Source organism: Bos mutus, chromosome X, assembly GCF_027580195.1.
Source record: "Bos mutus isolate GX-2022 chromosome X, NWIPB_WYAK_1.1, whole genome shotgun sequence".
NCBI classification, from domain to species: domain Eukaryota; kingdom Metazoa; phylum Chordata; class Mammalia; order Artiodactyla; family Bovidae; genus Bos; species Bos mutus.
Genome location: NC_091646.1, coordinates 67,486,519 through 67,510,581, shown reverse-complemented (window position 1 = coordinate 67,510,581; position 24,063 = coordinate 67,486,519). Strand labels below are relative to the sequence as shown.

At 43.1% G+C, this 24,063-nt stretch overlaps 1 protein-coding gene across 1 annotated transcript in view; it reads left to right on the top strand.

The window, feature by feature from the left end:
• SLC16A2 (solute carrier family 16 member 2) overlaps window positions 1-10,149 on the top strand; it is a 132,294-nt gene extending 122,145 nt beyond the window's left edge. The window contains exons 5-6 of the mRNA XM_005890535.2: window positions 5,732-5,960; window positions 7,586-10,149. Coding sequence (XP_005890597.2) covers window positions 5,732-5,960; window positions 7,586-7,806 — 450 coding nt within the window. The 3' untranslated portion in view covers window positions 7,807-10,149. The remainder of the gene's footprint in view (window positions 1-5,731; window positions 5,961-7,585) is intronic.
• Window positions 10,150-24,063: the final 13,914 nt, after the last annotated feature.

Here is a 24,063-nt window from a genome sequence, read left to right as displayed (position 1 = left end):
GTCATGTATGGATGTAAGAGTTGGACTGTGAAGAAAGCTGAGCACTGAAGAATTGATGCTTTTGAACTGTGGTGTTGGAGAAGACTCTTGAGAGTCCCTTGGACTGCAAGGAGATCCAGCCAGTCCATTCTGAAGGAGATCAGCCCTGGGTGTTCTTCGGAAGGAATGATGCTAAAGCTGAAACTCCAGTACTTTGGCCACCTCATGTGAAGAGTGGACTCATTGGAAAAGACTCTGATGCTGAGAGGGATTGGGGGCAGGAGGAAAAGGGGACGACAGGATGAAATGGCTGGATGGCATCACCGACTCGATGGACGTGAGTTTGAGTAGACTCCGGGAGTTGGTGATGGACAGGGAGGCCTCAGTTCAGTTCAGTTCAGTTGCTCAGTCGTGTCCAACTCTTTGTGACCCCATGAATCACAGCACGCCAGGCCTAACTTTACACCTAAAACAACTAGAAAAAGAACAAAAAAACCCAAGTTAGTACAAGTAAAGAAATCAAAGATTAAAGCAGAAATAAACAAAAAAGAAATGAAGGAAACAATAGTAAAGATTAATAAAACTAAAAGCTGGTTCTTTGAGAAGATATACAAAATTGACAAACGACTAGCCAGACTCATCAAGATAAAGGGAAATGAATCAAACCAACAAAATTAGAAATGAAAAAGAAATTGCAACAGACATCGCAGAAACACAAAGGATCATACAAGAGTTTTATGAACTATTTGCCCATAAAATGGACAACCTGGAAGAAATGGACAGATTCTTAGAAAAATTCAACCTTCCAAGACTGACCAGGAAGAAACAGAAATTATGAGGAAGCCACTCACAAGCACTGAAATCAAAACTGTGATCAAAACTCTCCCCAAAAACAAAAGACCAGGGCCAGATGGCATCACAGGTGAATTCTATCCAATATTTAGAGAAGAGCTAATGCCTATTCTTTCCAAATTCTTCTGAAAAATTACAGAGGAAGGAATACTTCCAAACTCATTCTATGAGGCCACCATCACCCTGATACCAAAACCAGATAAAGACATCACACACACAAAAAAGAAAATTACTGGCCAATATCATTGTTGAACATAGATGCAAAAATCCTCAACAAAATTCTAGCAAACAGAATCCAACAACACATTAAAAAGATCATACACCATGATCAAGTCAGTTTTATCCCATGGATGCAAGGATTCATCTATATATGAAAATCAATCAATGCAATATGCCATATTAACAAATTGAAAGGTAAAAGCCATATGATAATCTCAATAGGTGCAGAAAAAGCTTTCAACAAAATTCAGCACCCACTTATGATTAAAATTCTTTAAAAATGGACATAGGAGAAACCTACCTCAACATTAGTTCAGTTCAGTCACTCAGTCGTGTCCAACTCTTTGTGACCCCATGGACTGCAGCACGCCAGGCTTCCCTGTCCATCACCAACTCCCAGAGCTTGCTCAAACTCATGCCCACCGAGTTGGTGAGGCCATCCAACCATCTCATCCTCTTGTGTCCCCTTCTCCTCCTGCTGTCAATCTTTCTCAGCATCGGGGTCTTTTCCAATGAGTCAGTTCTTTGCACCAGGTGACCAAAGTATTGGAGCTTCAGCTTCAGCATCAGTCCTTCCAATTAATATTCAGGACTGATTTCCTTTAAGATTGACTGGTTTGATCTCCTTGCAGTCCAAGGGACTCTCAAGAGTCTTCTCCAACTCCACAGTTTAAAAGCATCAATTCTTCAGTGCTCAGCTTTCTTTATAGTCCAACTGTCACATCCATACATGACTACTGGGAAAACTATAGCCTTGTCTAGACAGACCTTTGTCAGCAAAGTAATGTCTCTGGTTTTTAATATGCTGTCTAGGTTGGTCATAGCTTTTCTCCCAAGGATCAAACATCTTTTAATTTCATGGCTGCAGTCACCATCTGCAGTGATTTTGGAGCCGAAAAAATAAAGTCTGTCACTGTTTTCATTGTTTCCACATCTGTTTGCCATGAAGTGATGGGACTGGATGCCATGATCTTAGTTTTTTGAATGTTGAGTTTTAAGCCAACTTTTTAACTCTTTCACTTTCATCAATAGGCTCTTTAGTTCTTCACTTTCTGCCATGAGGATGGTGTCATCTACATTTCTGAGGAGGCCATATACAACAAACCCACAGCAAACATTATTCTCAATGGTAGGAAACTGAAAGCATTCCCTATAAGATCAGGAACAACACAAGGGTGCCCAATCTCACCACTATTATTCAACATAGTTTTGGAAGTCCTAGCTATCGCAATCAGAGAAGAAAAAGAAATAAAAGGAATCTAGATTGGAAAAGAAGAGGTAAAACTCTCACTGTTCACAGATGATGTGAAACTATAGATATAAAACCCTAAATATACTATCAGAAAATTACTAGAGCTAATAAGTGAATTTAGTAAAGTCACAGGATACAAAATCAATACACAGAAATAATTTGCATTCCTATACACTAACAATGAAAAATCAGAAAGTGAAATTAAGGAATCAATCCCATTTACCACTGCAACCAAGAAGAATAAAATACCTAAGAATAAATCTACCTAAGGAGACAAATGGAGAAGGAAATGGCAACCCACTCCACTATTCTTGCCTGGAGAATACTTTGGACAGAGGAGCCTGGCAGGCTACAGTTCATAGGATCGCAAAGAGTCAGACATGACTGAGCTACACACACACACACACACACACACACACACAAGGAGCCAAAAGAGCTGTATACAGGAAACTATATGACTGATGAAAAAAAAAAATGACATAAACAGATGAAGAGATATTCCATGTTCCTGGGTTGAAAGAATCAATATTGTGAAAATAACTATATTACCAAAAGCAGTCTACAGATTCAATGTAATCCCTATCAAATTACCAATGGTATCTTTCATAGAACTAGAACAAAAAATTTCACAATTTGTAGGGAAAAGATCCCGAATAGCTAAAGTAATCTTGAGAAAGAATGGAGCTGGAGGAATCAACTGTACTGACTTCAGACTATACTACAAAGCTACCATCATTATAACAGTTTGGTACTGGCACAAAAACAGAAATATCAACCAATGGAACAAGATAGAAAGCCCAGAGATAAACCCACATACCTACGGGCACCTTATCTTTGACAAAGGAGGCAACAATATACAATGGAGAAAAGATAGTCTCTTCAATAAGAAATGCTGGGAAAAGTGGACAGCTACATGTAAAAGAATGAAATTAGAACACTACTTAACATCACGGTGATGCCATCCAGCCATCTCATCCTCTGTCGTCCCCTTCTCCTCCTGCCCCCAATCCCTCCCAGCATCAGAGTCTTTTCCAGTGAGTCCACTCTTCGCATGAGGTGGCCAAAGTACTGGAGTTTCAGCTTTAGCATCATTCCTTCCAAAGAAATCCCAGGGCTGATCTCCTTCAGAATGGACTGGTTGGATCTCCTTGCAGTCCAAGGGACTCTCAAGAGTCTTCTCCAACACCACAGTTCAAAAGCATCAATTCTTAACATCATACACAAAGATAAACTCAAAATGGATTAAAGACCTAAATGTAAGATGAGAAACTATAAAGCTCTTAGAGGAAAACACAGGCACAACGTTTTATGACATAAATCATGGCAAGATCTATGTCCCACCTCCCAGAGTAATGGAAATAAAAACAAAAATAAGCAAGTGGGACCTAATTAAACTTGAAAGCTTTTGCACAGCAAAGGAAGGGCTTCCCAGGTGGCACCAGTGGTAAAGAACTCGTCTGCCAATGCAGGAGATGTAAGAGACGTGAGTTCAATCTCTGGGTTGGGAAGGTCCCCTGGAAGAGGGCATGGCAACCCACTCCAGTATTCTTGTCTGAAGAATCCCATGGACAGAGAAGCCTGGCGGGCTATGGTCCATAGGTTGCAAAGAGTTGGACACGAGTGAAGTGACTTAGCAGCAGCAGCATGACGCAATAATCCCACTACTGGGCATATACCCTGAGGAAACCATAATTGAAAAAGACACATGTACCCCAATGTCCATTGCAACACTATTTACAATAGCTAGGCATGGAAGCAACCTAGATGTCCATCGACAGATGAATGGATAAGGAAGTTGTGGTACATATAAACAATGGATTATTACTCAGTCCCAAAAAAGGAATGCACTTGAGTTGGTTCTAATGAGGTGGATGAACCTAGAGCCTATTATAGTGAAGTCAGAAAGAGAAAAACATCATATGTTAATGCATATGTATGGAATCTAGAAAGATGGTACTGATGAACCTCTTTGCAGGGCAACACTGGAGGTGCAGACATAGAAAACCTACTTGTAGACATGGGGAGGATGGGAAGGAGAGGGTGGAATGGATGGAGAGAGTAGCATGGAAACATATATAGTACCATATGTAAAATAGACAGCTGGGGGGGATTTACTGTATGACTCAGGAAACTCAGTTCGGGGCTGTGTGACAATCTAAAGGGGTGAGATGGGGTGGGAGGTGGGAGAGAGTTTCAAGAGGGAGGGGACATTTGTATACCTGTGGTTGATTCCATGTAGATGTATGCCAGAAACCAACACAATATTGTAAAGCAATTATCCTTCAATTAAAAATAAATACATATTTTAAATTAACTAATTATTTTTTTAAAAACCAGTTGTGTTTCCAGTGGCCCTTCTCTCTACTGAGAGGGAAAAACCAACCACTGGAAAGGCAGCTTTATTACTTCAGAGTCATTTTACTCAGCCCAAGGAAAGCCCAGTGGCTAAGTCAGTGTCCCCGAGGCTGGCTTCAGGCTCCCTAGACCTCCTCTGAGTGCCCTGCTTCTCCTTAGAGCCCCCTTTGTTGCCTTGGCAGGGTGCTCAGACAAATCCAGAAGCCCCCAGAGCCACACTGCCTTGAGCATCTGAGATGGTGGTGTGTCCCATGTCCTAAAACCTAAAGAACCTGGGTGAACCTCCTGGTGGTCTCCCTCATACTAAGGTGTTTTCTTTTAGAAAACTGCTTTTGGCAGTCTCCCACAAAAATGGGCACTGGATCCTTCCCCATTTCAGGAAGCTGTGCCTTCCATTCATGCCCCCATCTAATCATTATTCAAGTCATCCTCACTTCCTCCCCTTCCTCTTCCTAAATCTAACTTGGATATGAAAACACCAGCATGGTCTGGTTCCAGACCCTGATGCCTGTGGCAGACAAACACAGGATCAGAAAGCAGAAACAGCAATTCCCTTTATCTCAGAGTCTAGTCAAAAGACATCTTCTTGAGGACAGGGGCCATGTCCTTTCTTTTAAAAATCTTGACAATCAACGTTAAATAGGGGCTCTCTTTAAAACTTTGAATTCTAAGTCCTTCTAAATGACTTAGAAGGAACTTAAGTAACTATTTAGTCCACTGGGCTTTCTGTTGACATCCCCTTGTCCCATTTTTCATGGGCTTCCCTGGTGGCTCAGATGCTGAAGAATCTCCCGCCTGCAATGTGGGAGACATGGGTCCAATCCCTGGGTTTGGAAGATCCCCTGGAGAAGGGAATGGCTACCCACTCCAGTATTCTTGCCTGGAGAATTCCATGGACAGAGGAGCCTGGTGGGCTACAGTCCATGGGGGTCACAAAGAGTGGGACCCAACTGAGCAACTAACACTTTGCCCCATTTTACAGACTGTGTAAATAAGGCCCTGAGAAGGAGATGTGATTTACTATGTGGGCTTCATGGGCAAGCACAACATGACCTCAGGCTGTTGTTCCTTTAGGTCATCTCCTTCTTGCTCCTGGGCCTGATGTCCATGATGATTCCCCTCTGCCGGGGCTTCGGGGGCCTCATCGTTGTCTGCCTCTTCCTGGGCCTGTGCGATGGCTTCTTCATCACCATCATGGCCCCCATCGCATTTGAGCTGGTGGGCCCAATGCAGGCCTCACAGGCCATTGGCTACCTCCTGGGTATGATGGCCCTGCCAATGATTGCTGGACCCCCCATTGCAGGTGAGTTTAACATTGCAGGGAGAGCATGAGTAGGGGAGTCCTGTTTTCCTTGGGACCTAGCCCTCCTAATTGCCTCTGCTTAAAGTCCCTTTCTCCCTCTTCTCTCTTCAAGTAGTCTCATCAGAGTGCATGAAACCTCTTACCACTATTGATGAAAGAGACTAAGCACAGTATATGTGCATGGATTCATTTGAGGGGATGGGCATTTCATGGCTGTGAGTTTTTATTGTAGACAGCATGGCTGATTCCAGGAGGGTAGAGAGAATAATGGGTTTGGCCTTCTGACCATTCTATTGAACCCAAATCTTCTCTCTCTCTCTCTGTCTTCACAAGCAAGTAATTATTTTCAAGGTAGTTGAGCAGGAAGAGAAACAAAAGTGGGCCCTGGTTTTATTAATACTTAGAGACATCCCTCCTTCCCCTACCAACTTCTGAACTGAGCCTGTAGAAAACATTTAATTAAGACCACAACTCAAGACTGGACCAATGAAGCTCACTTACAGCAGGCAACAGGCAAAGTGTTGGCTTGCCATCTTTCAGCACTCCTAATTTCTCTCTCTACTTCCAAGGAGGGCATGGTTTGTACCCTAGAGAACACAAGAAACAAAGAAAACTAATAAGAGACATCATTTCCTCTCTTTATGATTTATTGCAAATATTGATTCATGGGATAGTGTCTCTTAAGCTAGCCAACTAGGCTAACTCAACAATTATTCCTTGAATACCAGTTCAGTGCCAGGTGTTGTGAGGGCACTGGTTGTACTGCATTACAGTGACAAAGGCTCCTACTCAGGCCATTGTACAATGGCCACACTGTCCACTGGGGGAGGCAAGCCTTTACCTAACTCCTGATTCCAAATGTGGATCCCAGAACCCATATCTCTTTCCACTTGCTTACCTCCTAAGCAGCCCCAGGACCTACCTGCCTTTCATTAGTACTGTTTCTGGGCTCAACCTCCCTATGAGGTATCCCACATTAGCTTCTGGAGGTGAGCAGAGAAGACTCCATGTACCATGCCAAACACATTCACCACATTGGCAACCTAGAAGAACCCAGAGGGGCCAACCATATCTGTAACTTGAAGGAAAGACACACCTATACCCTAACCCTAACCCTAACCCTAGCCTCCTCTTAGGGCAAATGGGCACTTCAAAGAAAGGGAAAAAGGGAACTTGGCTGAATTATTACATAAGAACACTCTAGCCTAAGTTGGGTGTGAGAAGGTGTATCACTGTGAACCAAGACAAGTCTTGGTCATCTTCTGTGTTCTTTTAACATAGCCTCCCTCCATACCTATCTCCATACCTTGGAGTGACTAGAAGTTAACTGTAGCTTATGAAAGTAAAAAATGGAGAACTTTGAGAAGTTTCATTTGCCTCTTTCATAATAAGCATTTGCCTCAAGAGCCTACAGTCTCAGTGGCTCAGGGAGGAGCTGCTTGTCTTTGTAATAGAGGTTTTGTGTCTTCCATCAAGGAGTGTTTAAACTGAGTTGGGCTCCCAGGTCAAGGCAGTACAGGCCAAGATTCTCTGGATAGGCATTTTGATGGCTTCTAAAAGAAGCAGAGAACATCTTTGTATAGTAGAGCAAAGCTAAACTTGACTTGTCTCTGTTAACTTTTCAGGCCTCCTCCGCAACTGTTTTGGGGACTATCATGTGGCCTTCTACTTTGCCGGTGTACCCCCAATCGTTGGGGCAGTAATCCTCTTGTTCGTCCCTCTGATGCATCAAAGGATGTTCAAGAAAGAGCAAAGGGATTCCAGCAAGGATAAGATGCTGACCCCTGACCCAGACCCCAATGGAGAGCTGCTGCCGGGCTCCTCTACCCCTGAGGAACCAATCTAATGCCTTTTATTTGCCATCGTGTGCTCCTCCCCAAACCTTTCCCTTCACCTTGCCCTGCTCGGCATTTACATTTTTGCCACCAGCACACTTGTTCCCAAACCTGCACACACAGCATTTCAGCCACCTGACCATCCCCTTGGAGCCAAAGCTCCAGGTGTTCCAAACTTATTAACCAAATTCTCCCCATGAATGCCTTTAAACTTGCCAGGGTCGTCTCCTTCCAGGCTTTAGGAAAGCTTGGGATCACCCCCTGGCCTTTGGAACCTCTCCATAAACTTTGTAACTCTTGGGGGAGGAGAAGGATGGGAATTCCTGGCCCAGCTTGATAGTCACCCACTAAAAGCAGCTGCCAAAGGTGCTACTGTATCCCCAGGAGCCTGGTGGGAAGATCTAAATCTCTGGGTGCTGAGGAATTCCTTGACATCTTTCCTTAGGAAGCATTGAGAGGTGTGGCAGAAAGGGCATAGAGGTAAAATGACACAAGGAATCTTGTTTAGCCTCAGTGTCTCTGAGGGCTGTGGCTTCCCAAGAGGTGTGGGTGACATCGTTTTACAAGTGTATAGGGAGTCTCTCCATCATAAGGTTAGTTAACAGTCTGCCTCCTTCTTTCCTTCCTCCTTTTATTCCTCCACTGCCTCTTCTCCCTTCTCATTCACCTCTATTTCTTTTCATAACTGTCATAGACTAATGGGAGCTTGAAGAAAGGAGGGACCCAGAGCTTGGAACAATCAACCCTCATCTTGGCCCAACCCTCCCCTAACACTAGCATCAATTCAACTCATCTCAGGCTGAGCCACATCTCACCGTTTGGCTCAAGCTCCTATAATCAACTGGAATAATAGAATATCACATAGGAAAGGGACCTTAAACACTATAAAGTTCCATTCACTGATTTTTACAGATTTTCTGGGCTAATGCATTAACCTGCAGGTTGCCTCAGCTCCCCATCCTTATATCCACCTGTCAAAATGTGAAGAAATTCCTCTCATCTCAGGAGGCAGAGGGAGACTGATGACAGGGGGAATGGCATGGTGGGGGAGGGGCAATAATTATTGACCTGGAGAAGGACCAATTCCTCCATCGCTCATTATTCATGACAGGTCAACATTTTCACCTGGGCCAAGCCAGGAAAAGAACTGTTTGAGGGAAAATCGTATTTCCAACCTGGATCCCCCAAATGTAGAGGCAGCAGCTGCACATAGGGTTGGAAAACTTCTTTTAGGAAGAGCAAACCATCACAGCCTTTACTACCCAATGTGTCCCCCATGCTGGGCATCCTGGACCACTCAGTTAGTGGGAATTAAAGGTGCCAGGGAAGATAGACTCTGGACCATCTTCATCCTCTGAAGTAGGTGCCAGGTGCTTCCCTATGCCTAGGCTCTGGCTGGCACTCTTGCTGAAAAGAATTTCCAGCCAGGCTGTGTCCAGCTAGCACAACTCACCTTATTAGGAGCTCACCCACTTTCTTCATTCAGCCTCTTTGTGTCTCTCCCATTCTAGGTCTTTTTCTGTTGTATTCCTGTTACCCTAATCTTCTCACCAGGCACTTTGGCTGTCACTTAGAGCTAACAGTGACTTGCTATTCCGAGCCAGAGCCATCCCAGGGCCAGGAGGATTAGGTTGCCCCTGAGGAGCTCCAAAGAAGACAGTGGTCCCCACCCATGAGTTTTTCCGTTACAGACAGGCAGCTGGGGCATGGTTGGCCTCTGATGACTTCATTCAAGGCCAAACTCTGGAGCCCCCTCCATTGGTCCCAGTCCAGCTCTTATCAACTCCCCAAAGGAAAACCCATTGGTTCTTGGCTCTGTGAACATGAAGGGGCCTGCCTAATTACTACCCTGTTATCCCAAACAGCAGTAGAACAGGACAAGCTGGCCCCCAGGAGCTTTGTAACTCCCAGAAGAAGACACTGAAAATATTGGAGCAACAAAGCTCCTGATTCCATTCTTCCCTGCCCACCCCCACCAAGTCACCTGAGGGCAGTTCTGCAGGGCCTCTTTTGTTGCTCGCGGTGTGGACAGCTCTTAAGAATCAGGCTGCCACCCACTTCTCTCCAGATGAAGGAAAGACATCCATGGGTCACAAATCTGCTCTATCAGGTGTCATATAACATGGCAAGGTGTCAGTTTACTTCTTCCACACATGTACATGTGCGTGTGTGTGCTTGTGCACTTTTGGGGAGAAGGTTGGTGAAAGCAGCACAGTATTAGTATTTAGGGTAAGATGCGGCTTCTTATGCACTACAGTTAAATCAAGGAGAATGAACAAAACTTGGGAGCTTGAGATCTGGGACATTTAAATACTCAAAAGGTTTGGAACAAAATAAACAAATCTAAAAATCCAGCTTTGGTGTGTATGTTGCCTACACTGGTGAAATAGTCCTAATCTGGTTAACAGCAGAAGTTTAACTTCAGAACTGAAATCATTTCACATCAAATTTCTGCCAGGGTCTATATTCTGTGAGAGCAGAAATTGGAGAAGGAGCTATATAGGGGTTTGAAGTTGGGTGAACTAATCCAACTAGGATTGGATTTTTAGGGAGCTCTGAAGTGAAAAAGTGTTTACTTCACAAAATGAGAACATGGTTAGTGGCTGAGTTGGAGTAGAGGTCCCACCAAAGCTACCACCTTGTTACAAGAATGCCGTGTTGAAAACTATCAAAGACCTTGCCAATAATCCAGTGTAAGCCCCTTTTCTTCTCCCTTGTTATTGATGGGGTAACTTGAAGTGCCTAGTATAGTTGGGTTATATAACCAAGCAGCAGCCTAAAATTGAGGGTAACACAGAAGAGAGATCTATAGCAATGACAAAGTATAACCTTAGAATGTCTGTTGTTCATACTCTGCATTGAATTTAACTGGGGACACTAATGTCTGGATAAAAGGCACTGCAGCAGGTTCACACAGAAAATCAGTGACAGAGTAGGTTGAAACTTTGAACTCAGGTCACTGACTTCCAGTCCAGTCCAAACCTCTCATTTCACAGATGAAGAATCTGACACAAGGAGGGGGAAATAACTTGCCCACTTCATTCAACAAGTACATATCGAACCCATCTGCAAATGAGTGTTGGCAGGACCAGCTCCAAGCAAAAATGAAATCTGAGCCAAATCTGACTTTTAGCAAAGCCCATTTTTTCACAATTAACTCTCACTTCCAACTGACATACACTTTTGGAATTCTCTCTTCTCAAGCCATTCCAGACTTTCATGCAGCCTTAGCCTTGGAGAGCTGGTCCCACCTATTGCCCTTCTAGCCTCAGCAACCCAAGACATACAAATAAAGCCAATCTCCCTGTGGCTATACACTGGACAGGATAGGAGTGGAAGGGACTGGTTTCCTTTGCAAGAAGGTGGTTTACCACCCAGCTCTTGGCTATTGTTTCTCCCCTGACTCAGTGCAGGCATCCTCAAGCCACCAGCCTCATCTCTTCCCACTGAGACTAATCACTCTGTTCTGCTGCCTGGCCCCAGGCTCTCCCACCCAAGGTCTGCTGCCCCCTCGATCCCTCCTCTAGGAGCTCCAAGGCCCTAGTCTGTGTTTGATCACTCAGGATCATTAGATTTCAAAGCCTTTTCGTGTCTGAAGAGGCAACCAGCAGTTCCCTGCCTCTTCACAGCAGCAGAGCAGGCCAGCTAACAGGAACTACAGGTGCCTCCAGCAAAACCCTGGTCTCTGACAGCTGGTGCTTAGATAGGGTGGGTGCTGGTTTGAACCACAGCCTTTGAAGCAAGTTCAAATTCTAATAAGCTGAAATGTAGAGGAGACTCCAGAAGAATAAGAAAAGGGATTAAATACCCAACTTCTGCAGGCATTGAGAAGGCTTTACTTTAGAAGGCCTTTCAAATCTTGCGTTTCAGCTCTCTCTAGTGGTCACAAGAAGCAAAGTTCCATGCCTGGTTTTCAAATCATTGCAGTAATATTTTCTAGGGACCTGCTTTGACAGGCATTTTGCTAGAACCCAGGGATTTCGCGAATGAAAGGAACAGAGGTGGAGAAAAAAGAGAAGAAACACAAGAAGGATTTGAACTACCTGCTTTCCAAGATGCCTTTTCCTCTTCTGGATCCCAGTGCCTGGAGCCTATGGACCTTAAAGCCTTTGGCACAGGCAGGGGCCACCACGCCCCTTCCGGGATGGAGGCCTCAGCATTTCCCCCTCCCTTTTGCCCTAAGACTGGCCTCCCCCGGCCAGAACCTCTCAGAAGAACTACACTCTCCTCAGCGTTGGTTTCTTGCTGAGCCGGGGCGAGATAAAATTAGTCCATTGCTCACGACTAACAAGTGTCAACCCACGTCCAGCTGGAGGGAGAGAAGGACAGAGCTAACTTATGGGTGTTCCTGCTGGCCAGTCGACATGGGGGTCTGACTTCGGCTGTCCGACAACCCTGGCCCAGGGCCTCCTCATTCCCCTGTCCCACCTGCCCCAGAGATGGGGAACTAGAAAGGGGCGGGGCGACCACTACCCTACTTTCCCCAACACACACCCACCCTACACTGCCCTCGCAACGACTGGGGGCTAGGCCGTGGGATCTGCAGATGTGAGTGCTAGCCGGCACCATTTCCCGCCAGATCCCCATGCCCACTCCAACTTGGAGAATGCCTGAGGATGGAGATGGGGCTTGGGTGGGGGGCAGCTCACCGGCCCTGGCTGCTCTCCTGGTCCTCCCACTGACTTCGGGTCACTTTAAGCAGGGTGGTGGGTGGTTCTTCCCCCTCCGTGGCTTTCCATCCATTTCCCTGTCTGGAAGGCATCGGAACCCGGGAGACGTGCCAACTGAAACGCATCTGCTCCTGCTACTCAAACGGGAATCAGACCCATCCAGGAAAACCAAGTCTTCCCTCTCAGAGGAAGAGGGTGGGAAAGAAGGTGGGAGGGCCCAACTCCGGGCCCTGCCAACTGTCTGGGGAGCCAGATGGATAGACAGCAGCTGGGCATGTCCTGACCTCAGCTCCTCCTCAGTACCCCACTCCCACTGCCCTGCCCGGGCCACCACCACCAGGGATTGCAGCATTGTCGCCCCCATCAAGCTTTGGGTCGAGAAACCTGGAGGTGATTCTGTCTGGGCCATCCAATAACAAGCCCCCCACCCCAGCGGCTCCCTACCAGATCTGTCCCCAAGGTCCTGATGGTGGGGTCAACCTGCAACTAGCAAGGACCTAAGGGCATCCCAGGTGGTGCTGGTGGTAAAGAACCACTACCAATTCAGGAGACATAAGAGATGTGCTTCCATCCCTGGGTTGGGAAGATCCCATGGAGGAGGAAATGGGCAATCCACTCCAGTATTTCCCTGGAAAATTCCATGGACAGAGGAGCCTGTCAGGCTGTAGTCCATAGGGTTGCAAAGAGTTGGACATGACTGAAGTGACTTAGCATGTTCACATGCAAGAGATTCCAGGCAGGAGGCCTGCCAGTATGAGGAGACTAGAAGCAAGAACTACCTTCAGAAAATGCTCTGCTCTGGCCCAGAGCAGCTATCCTCCTCTCTCTTCTCTCCAACCTCCAACCCTGGGTTGGCTGTCCCCATAAAAGTTGTCCCAGAACCCCCAAGGGACAACCACACTGGCTGATCAAAGCTCTTAATTCAGGCCGGCTCTCCCAAAACAGTGTCTCCAGATCCTACTCAAGATGAAGGTGAGCACCCACCAGATGCCCTAGGCTCACACAGGTGAACTAGCAGGATTTCCTAGGGTTCAGAACCCTCCTTAAAACCTCACAGATCACCAGGAATGGAACAGGTTAACTTTAAGACCTGCCCCCTCAATTTGCTCCCCACCCAACACTCCTCCACCTTACTCTCCAACAACCTACTTCCTTCAGCTGGTTGCCTAAGAAGGGGTGAAAGAGGGGGCCAGGGCAACCATCTCCACTGCCCTCCCACACACATCCACATACATCCTTTCTCTCCCCAAGATGGAGTCTTCTGAGGCCCAGCCTTGCAGATTCTTCTGCCTTAAAGCCTATAAAGGCCAGAGATTCCTTCTGTCAGTCCAAGACCTCCCACATACATGTGCACGGACACACTCCTTTCATCCTTGAGCTCCAAGAACACAAGAGCCTTCCCCCAGCATATTTGGACACTGAGGACACTTTAATGATAATAGGGCATCTTCACCTGTTAGGAGGAGCAGTTTACAGGTCATAGGTGCTCCTATATCTCTCATCACACCTGACCCTCCCCCCAACACTGGAAGGCAGCTACTCCTGTGTCTGTTTTACAGATAGGGAAAGTAAGCCCCGGAAAAAACTGAATCCCAGTTTTCAAACTCCTTCTCCAAGGCTCTTTCCACTGCACCTCAGAGAAAGTATGGAAGTAAGCAAGTCTTTCTTTTCCCTTGACTTCTCAGAAAGCCTGCTTGCTACTCCTGGAGTTAGTACCTGATGTTCCCCAGGCCCAATCTACCCTTCAAGGAAGGCACTGGGTAGTGAGTGGCACTACAGCCTCTCACGAGGCTTATCTCAGGATAAAGGCAAAGAAAGCAGCAAAAGCTGAGCCAGAGTCCTAACCACATATCCCAGCCTCTCTTTTGGAGGGAATGGGACAGGGAGGAGAATGTGGAAGAGGAATTAGGAATCTCTGATTTTCCTTTCCCTGGGGGTGCACAGTATTGTCTTCTGGGTTCCTCTTTGCTCAAAATTGTTTGTTGTTGTTGTTCAGTCGTTAAGTTGTGTCCAACTCTTTGTGACCCCATGGACTGCAGCACACCAGTCTCCTCTGTCTTCCACTATCTCCTGGAATTTGCTCAAACTCATGTCCATTGAATTGGGGATGCCATCCAACCTTCTCATCCTTTGTTGTCCCCTTCTCCTCCTGCCTTGCATCTTTCGAAGCATCAGGGTCTTTTCCAATGAGTCAGTTCTTCGCATCAGGTGGCCAAAGGATTGGAGCATCAGCTTCAGCATCAGTCCTTCCAATGAATATTTGGGACTGATTTCCTTTATAATTGACTAATTTGATCTCCTTGCAGTCCAAGGGACTCTCAAGAGTCTTCTCCAGCATCACAATGTGAAAGCATCATTTCTTCACCACTCAACCTTCTTTACAGTCCAACTCTTACATCTGTACATGACTACTGGAAAAAACATAGATTTCACTATATGGACCTTTATCAGGAAAGTAATGTCTCTGCTTTTTAATATGCTGTCTAGCTTTGTCATAGCTTTCCTTCGGAGGAGCAAGCATCCCTTAATTTCATGGCTGCAGTCACCATCTGCAGTGATTTTGGAGCCCAGGAAAATAAAATCGGTCACTGCTTCCACTTTTTCCCCTTCTATTTGCCATGAAGTGATGGGACCAGATGCCATGATCTTAGTTTTTTGAATATAGTTTTAAGCCAGATTTTTCACTCTCCTCTTTCACCCTCATCAAGAGGCTCTTTAGCTCCTCTTCACTTTCTGCCATTAGAGTGGTATCATCTGCATATCTGAGGTTGCAGATACTTCTCCCTGCAATCTTGATTCTAGTTTGTGACTCATCCAGCCCAGTGTTTCTCATGATGTACTCTGCATATAAGTTAAATAAGCAGGGTGACAATACACAGCCTTGATGTACTCCTTTTCCTATTTGGAACCAGTCTGTTGTTCCATGTCCAGTTCTAACTATTGCTTCCTGACATTGTACAGGAGACAGGAATCAAGACCATCCCCAAGAAAAAGAAATACAGTTGTTCCATGTCCAGTTCCAACTGTTGCTTCTTGACCTGCACACAGGTTTTTCAGGTGACAGGTAAAGTGGTCTCATACTCCCATCTCTTTAAGAATTTTCCAGTTTGTGATCCACAGAGTCAAAGGCTTTAGCATAGTCAATCTTTATTGACTCTGAAACTCCCTTGCTTTCTCCACAATCCAACAAGTACTGGCAATTTGATTTCTGGTCCTCTACCTCTTCAAAACTAGCTTGTACATCTGGAATCTCTCAGTTCACAGACTGCAGGAGCCAAGCTTGAAGGATTTTGAGCATAATATTGCTAGCATATGAAATGAAGGCAATTGTATGGTAGTGTGAGTATTCTTTGGCATTGTTCTTCTCTGGGATTGGAATGAAACTCACCTTTTCCAGTCCTGTGGCCACTGCTGAGTGTTCCAAATTTGATTGCACATTGAGTGCACCACTGTAACAGCATCATCTTTTAGGGTTTTAAATATCTCAGCTGGAATCCCATCATGTCCACTAGCTTTGTTCAGAGTAGTACTTCCTAATGCCCACTTGACTTCACAATCCAGGATGTCTGGCTCTAGGTGAGTGACCACACCATCGTGGTTATCCAGGTCATTAAGACCTTTCTTGTATAGTTCTTCTGTGTATTATTGCCAGTTCTTCTTAATCTCTTCTGCTTCTTTGATGTCTTTGATCTCTTCTTCTCTTCCTTACTGCTTCTGTCGTTTATCTTGCCCATCTTTGCATGAAATGTTCCTTTGATGTCTCTAATTTTCTTGAAGAGATCTCTAGTCTTTCCCATTCTATTGTTTTCCTCTATTTATTTGCATTGTTCATTTAAGAAGGCCTTCTTATTTCTCCTTGTTATTCTCTGAAACTCTTCATTCAGTTGGGTATATCTTTCTCTTTCTCCCTCGCCTTTTACTTCTCTTCTTTCCTTAGCTGTTTGTAAACCCTCCTTGTGCTCAGTCACTCAGTTGTGTCCAACTCTTTTTTACCCAATGCAGTGTAGCCTGCCAGGCTCTTCTTTCCATGGGATTCTCCAGGCAAGAATACTGAATTGGGGTGCCATGCCATCCTGCAGGGGATCTTCCCAACCCAAGGATCAAACCTGGGTCTCCTGCATCTCCAGCATTGCAGGCAGATTCTTTACCCACTGAGCCACCAAAGCCTGCTCAGACAACTATTTTGTTTTCTTACATTTCTTTTTCTTTGGGATGGTTTTGGTCACTGCCTCCTGTACAATGTTACAAACATAGTTCTTAGTTCTCATAGTCCATAGTTCTTTTGGCACTCTGTCTACCATATCTAATCCCTTGGATCTATTCGTCACCTCCACTGTATAATCAGAAGGGATTTGATTTAGGTCATACCAGAATGGGCTAGTGAGTTTCCCTACTTCCTTCAATTTAAGCCTGAATTTTGCAATAAGGACCTGAGCCACAGTCAGCTCCAGGTTTTATTTTTGCTGACTGTATAGAGCTTCTCTGTCTCCAGCTGCAAAGAACATAATCAAGCTGATTTTGGAATTGACCATCTGGTGATGTCCATGTGTAGAGTCATCTCTTGATTTATTGGAAAATGTTCTTTGCTATGAACAGCACGTTCTCTTGATAAAATTCTGTTAGCCTTTGCCCTGCTTTATTTTGTACTCTAAGGCCAAACTTGGCTGTTATTCTGGGTATCTCTTGACTTCCTACTTTGGATTCCAGTCCCCTATGATGAAAAGGACAACCCTCCTTTTATTTTGATGTTAGTTCTAGAAGGTCTTGTAGGTCTTCATAGAACTGGTCAACCTTGGCTTCTTCAGCGTCAGTGGTTGGGGCATAGACTTGGATTACTGTGATGTTGAATGGTTTGTCTTGGAAACGAACCCAGATCATTCTGCCATTTTTGCAATTGCACCCAAGTTCTGCATTTTGGACTCTTTTGTTGACTATGAGGGCTACTCCATTTCTTCTAAGGGATTCTTGCCCACAGTAGTAGATATAATGGTCATCTGAATGAAACTCACCCTTCTGGTCCATTTTAGCTCGCTGATTCCTAAGATGTCAATGTTCACTCTTTTCCATTTCCTTCTTGACTACATTCAGTTTACCTTGATTCATGGACCTAATTTCAGATTCCTATACAATGTTGTTCTTTACAGCATCGGACTTTACTTTCACCACCAGACACATCCACAGCTGAGCATAGTTTCTGCTTTGGCCCAACCACTTCATTAATTCTGGAACTATTAGTAGTTGCCCTCTACTCATCCACAGTAACAAACCAGACAGCTTCCAAATTGGGGGGTGGTGGGGTGTTCATCTTCCCATGTCATATCTTTTGGCCTTTTCATAGTGTTCATGGAGTTTTCATGGCAAGAATACTGGAGTGGGATAAAACTCCAAACAGCTCTCCTATGCCTTACTCCTTCATTCTTTCTCTTATTATTCAATAAAATTATCATCAGTGAGGGCTAATTTCCATGGCCTTTCTAACTTCCCATAGACCCCTAAAGGACCCTTTGTCTGGTCTAGTTATGAGGGAATAGGAGGCAAGGATCTGTTCCTGGGAGGCCTTGCTTTCTTGGAAAAGGATTAATGTGTCTAAGTAGTCAGCACAACTAGCTCAGAGGCTCCCTGTCTTCTCAACTTCTAGTACTTTGCCAAGCTATAGTCAGGGGATTCAGGGTGGACAGGAGTGGAGCAGGGGTAGCAAATATCCTGCAATTAAGAGTAAGGGAGCTCACAAGGTAGCACCCAGGGAAAGGAAAAGTGGAGAACATGCCTAAAAACCTGACCACAAACCTCAGTGGTTTGTGGAGGTGGACTTGTGAGTGTGAGCTGGACTTGTCCTATATATGCCTCTCAGCAACTGTGGCCTTTACCCTCCTCCTCATCTCCTCTGCCCCCAGCTGAGGGATTCCCTGTATCTGCAAGAGAGCTTTTTGTCATCCAGCAGCGTCCACCTCTCAGTACCATATTTTTGGTGGGCTCTAAATTCCCAGATCCTGATAAATCCTAGCCTAAGCCTTTCCTTCAGGGTAAATAGCTTCAAGCATCCAAATCAGACCCCTTCAAGGTTAGGACTCACCTGTCAACCACAATGACTGGGCCTGGAAATCAGAGAAAGGCAAGTTTCATAGAAAGTCAAGTTCTAGGCAAAGCTAGTTCCAGTTCAGTAGCTGTGTACATAGTTGTAACTAGTAAACTTCAGAAGCACCTTAAACATTATAATGATAGAACACAGGGGCTATAAACAAACTTAACTTAATTCCCTATTTCTAGTCAACCAAGTACTTTCTTCACAGTCCTTGATCAACACAGTTAAGGACTGTTCTACCATGAGGAAATCAAAGACCCAAAGATCAGAAGTGAAATGGTGGAGAGCTTCTGATCTAGTAATTTTCATACTATACTCTGTGACTCTTTGGGGGATTTACAGAGGTACCTCAAAGACTACTAAAATTTCTGGGTCTGGTTTTCCCTATTCCTCCAGTGAAGAACAGCTTAATTGCTGGGTATTATACATAAAAAAGGGCTTCCCTGGTGGCTCAGTTGGTAAAGAATCCGCCTGCAATGCTGAAGGCCTGGGTTCAATCCCTGGTTTTGGAAGATCCCCTGGAGCAGGGCATGGCAACCCACTCCAGTATTCTTGCCTGGAGAATCCCCATGGACAGAGAAACCTGGCGGGCTACAGTCCATGGAGTCGCAAAGAGTTGGACACGACTGAGCAAATAAGCACAGCACGTATATAAATAAAACCTAAGATGACTCTGAAAGTTGGAGAGAACACAGACCAGGTAGGAGTGAAGAACCTGACGAAGAACCTGAGGGGTGATTCACTTGAAGTGAGTGCTGCAGGTTTCCGTTTTGCCTTAATATCCCAGAGTTGGTGATGGAGAAGCTAGAAACCCATAAATGGCAATGGGCATGACACAAAAAGCCCGATGAATTTTTTTTTCTCTCTAGCCAAAAAATTAGGAAAGCAACAGTCTAGAAAGATAGAAAACTTTTGTATAATGACTGTTCTACTACAGTCAAACACCTTTGGAAAAATTGTGGCCCCACCACAGCCAGAAAAGGCAAAGTGGAAAGTCTAGATTTCCACCTTCATCATGCTATAACAAAGCACCACTCCCTTCCATCACCATGGTGGTGTCACAGAAAGCCAAATATAGAGTCCAGATTTTCATCTCAGTCAGACAGAAAAATGTGGGAAATAGTAATGAGGCATCCCTGTCCCTTGAAGCCATGCAGTATCAGAGGAAGCCTAGTGGGTGCCTGAAATGAACCCCCAAAAGCAGTAATGATAAGCCCTTCAGCATCTGCATATCAATGAAGGCCCAGTGGAAACCTGGACTTCTGTTAATACCTCAACTTGACAGTAATGATGCAGTGTACCCTTTCTCTCACTGGCGCACTGCCAGAGGAGGCCTGCTGAAACTACATCAAAGATCTAATATTCATGTAATCAGAATTCCAGAAGGAGAAGAGAAAGTAGGTGGGGCTGAAAAAGTTTTCAAAGTCATTATTTAATGACTGAAAACTCCCCAGATTGGGTAAAGGACATATTCTTACAGGTTCAAGAAACTGAGCAAACCCCAAACAGGAGAAACTCAAAGAAATCTATGCTAAAATACATCATATCAAATGTGAAAACTAAACACAAGCAAAAAAAGATCTTGAAAGCAGTAAGAGAAAAATGATACCATAATTATAGGAGAAAAAACAATTAGAATGGCAGTACATTTCTCATCCAAAACCATGGTGGGGAGATAAAAGAAGTCATAAATTTTTTCAAGTACTGAAAGAAAAAGAACTATCAACTCAGAATTGTATATCCAGAAAAAATTCTTGAGTAATTAAAAAGAACTCAAGATATTCTCAGATGACAGAAAACTAAGAAAATTTGTTGCCAGCAGAACTACCCTAAAAGAATGGTCAAGGAAACTCTTCCCATAGAAAAGAAGTGACAAAAGAAGAAATCTGAAATGTCAGGAAGGAAGGAAGTACAATGAAAAGAGCAAAAAATAAGTAAATACAACAGGTTTCTCATATCATCTTCAGTTTTTCTAAATTATGTTTTAAAAAATAAAATAAATTATTTAACAATTGAAGCAAAAATTATAATAATATCTGATGTGGCTCTCAGTGTATGTAGATAAATCATTTAAGACAATATTATAAATGGGAGAGAGTGAAAAGACAAAAAAGGAGGTAAGGTTTCTACACTTCACTGAAACTGGTAAAATACTGATGCCAATTGACTGTGATAAGTTATGCATATATAATGTAATACTCACATCAACCATTAAAGAAGCAATACAAACAGATATTCTCAAAAATCAAATAGAATTATAACCCACAGGAAGGCAGGAATAAATGTGATAAATAAAATACAGAGGGAAAAAACAGAAAACAAACAATGAATGTCAGACCTAGGCCATAATATTTCAATAATTATATGAAATATAAATGGTGTAAACACATCAACTATAGAGATTAGCAGAGAAGGAAATGGCAACCTACTCCAATACTCTTGCCTGGAGAGTCTTGTGGACAGAGGAGCCTGGTGGGCTGCTGTCCATGGGGTCACATAGAGTTGGACACGACTGAAGTGACCTAGCATGTATGCATGCATTGGAGAAGGAAATGGGAACCCACTTCAATATTCTTGCCTGGAGAATTCCAGGGACGGAGGAGCCTGGTGGGCTGCCGTCTATGGGGCCGCACAGAGCCAGACATGACTGAAGCGACTTAGCAGCAGCATTATAGAGATTAGCAGAGTGGATTTCTTAGCACCATGCTCTAATCAACTGAGCTAACCAGCTAGCAGATTAGAGTTATTTTTTAAATGACACAACTCATCTCAAATATATAATGATAGGTAGGTTGAAAGTAAAAGGATGGGAAAAAGTATATCAGTAGATGTCAGTCCAAGTAAAATTATCAAAAGAGAAAAAGACAAAACATAATGATAAAAGGGTTAGTCTACCAAGAAGATATAGCAATCCTAAACTGTTGAAGCAAAAGCTGAGAAAGTAAAAGGGAAATAAATATTATAGTTGCAAACTCCAACACTGTATCTCAAAAACTGATAGGAAAAACTAAACAGAAAAATCAGTAAGGACATAGAAGAATTAAAAATGCCATCAACCAGTAAGATCTAATCAACTTTTAAAAGCACTCTACATCACAACAGCAGAATACACATTCTTTTCAAGCACTCATGGAACATATACCAAAATAGACAATATTCAAGCCATAAAACCAACTTCAACAAATTTAAAATAATTGAAATCATACATAATGTGTTTTCCCAGTGTAATGGAATCAAAGTAGAAATCATAATCAGAAAGACAACAGGAAAATCTCTAAATAAGTAGAAATTAAACAACAAACTTCTTAACCATGCATAGATCAAAGAGGAAGTCTCAAAGAGAATTTAAAAAAATACAGACAACTGAATGAAAGTTAAAATAAAACACATCAAAATACATGGGACAGAGCTGAAGCAGTATTGAGAGGGAAGTTTATAGCACTTATTGCTTATCTTATAAATTGGGAATGGTCTCAAATCAATAATCTAAGTTCCTACCTCAAGAAACTAGAAAGAGAAGTGTGAAATAAACTCAAAGAAAGCAGAAGGAAGGAAAGAAAACACAGAAATCAATAAAATTGAAAAATAGGAAAACAACAGATAAAATCAATAAAACAGAAAGCTCTTTGAACACATCAATAATATTTATAAACTTCTAGTAAGACTGAATACAAAGAGAGACAATCTAAATCACCAATATCTGAAATGAAACAGGATATTACAGACCACACAGCTGTTAAAAAGGTAATAATGGAATACTTGAACAACTTTCCACTTATAATGTCAATAACTCCTCAAACCCCACAAGAACTCAATCAAGAATTCAATCAAAACAAAACAAAAAAATAGAATTCAATCAAAAGGAAATATACTACTTGAATAATACTATTAAAGAAATTGAATTTGTAATTTAAACACTCCTCTAAAAGAAAATTCTACATGGATTCATTGGAAAATTTTGCCCAACACCCAAACAAGAATTAACAGCAATTTTACACATTCTCTTCCAGAAAACTTAAGATGAAAACCACTCCCCAACTGATTTTAAGAGGCCAGCATTACCCTGATAATAAAACCAAAGACAATAACCAAAAATGAAAGCTATATACCAGTTTCCCTTATGAATATAGATGCAAAATTCCTCAACAAAATATTAGCAAGCCAAATCCAATAATATAAAGAATTGTACACCATGCCCAAATGGGATTCATTCCACAAATATAATGCTATTTCCATGTTTGAAATTCAATCAATATAATGTACCATACCAATAAATTAAAGATGAAAAATCATGATAATATCAGTTGGTGCAGAAAAAGCATTTGACAAAATCCAACAGTAATTCATGATTATGAGCTCTCCAAAAGTTAAGAATGGAAGGGAACTAATTCAATTTGATGACGATCATCTACAATCAACATCAAACTTACAAGGAAATATTCTATGCCTTCCCGCTAATATCAGGAAAAAGGTAAAGATGCCCATTCTCACCACTGCTATTTAACATAGTACTGGAAATTCTAGACACTGCAATAAAACAAGGAAAAAATGTATACAGATTGGAAAGAATGAAACAAAATTGTATTTGCAGATAACAGGATTGTCTACATAGAAAATCCCAAAGAATCTATGAAAATATTACAGAACTAATATGTACAGCAACAGCATGGTAGATAAGACCAACATACATAAATCAATCACATTTCTATATATTAATACTATCAATGAAGATGCAGACATTGAAGTTGAAAACAGTAGTATTTACAATCATTACAAAGAAAACAGGGAAAAAGCTGGCTTAAAACTCAACATTTAAAAAACTAAGATCATGGCATCTGGTCCCATCACTTCATGGCAAATAGATGGGGGGAAAGTGGAAACAGCAACAGATTTTATTTTGGGGGGCTCCAAAATCACTACAGATGGTGACTGCAGCCATGAAATTAAAAGACACTTGCTCCTTGGAAGAAAAGCTATGACAAATCTAGACAGTGCATTAAAAAGCAGAGGCACCACTTTGCTGATAAAGGTCTGTATAGTCAAAGCTATGGTTTTTTCCAGTAGTCATGTATGGATGTGAGAGTTGGATCATAAAGAAGGCTGAACATTGAAGAATTGATACATTTGAACTGTGGTGCTGGAGAAGACTCTTGAGATGCCCTTGGACTACAAGGAGATCAAACTAGTCAGTCTTAAAGGAAATCAACGCTGAATATTCATTGGAAAGTTTGATGCTGAAGCTGAAGCTCCAATACTTTGGTAACATATGTGAAGAACTGACTCATTGGAAAAGACCTTGATGCCTGGAGAGATTGACGGCAGGAGGAGAAGCGGGTGACAGAGGATGAGATGGCATCACTGACTCAAAAGACATGAGTCTGAGCAAACTCCAGGAGATAGTGAAGGACAGGGAAGCCTGGCATACTGCAGTCCATGGAGTCACAAAGAGTCCGACACGACAGAACAGAACAACAACAAAGAAAAGTAAATACTTAGGTATACATTTAATGAAACAT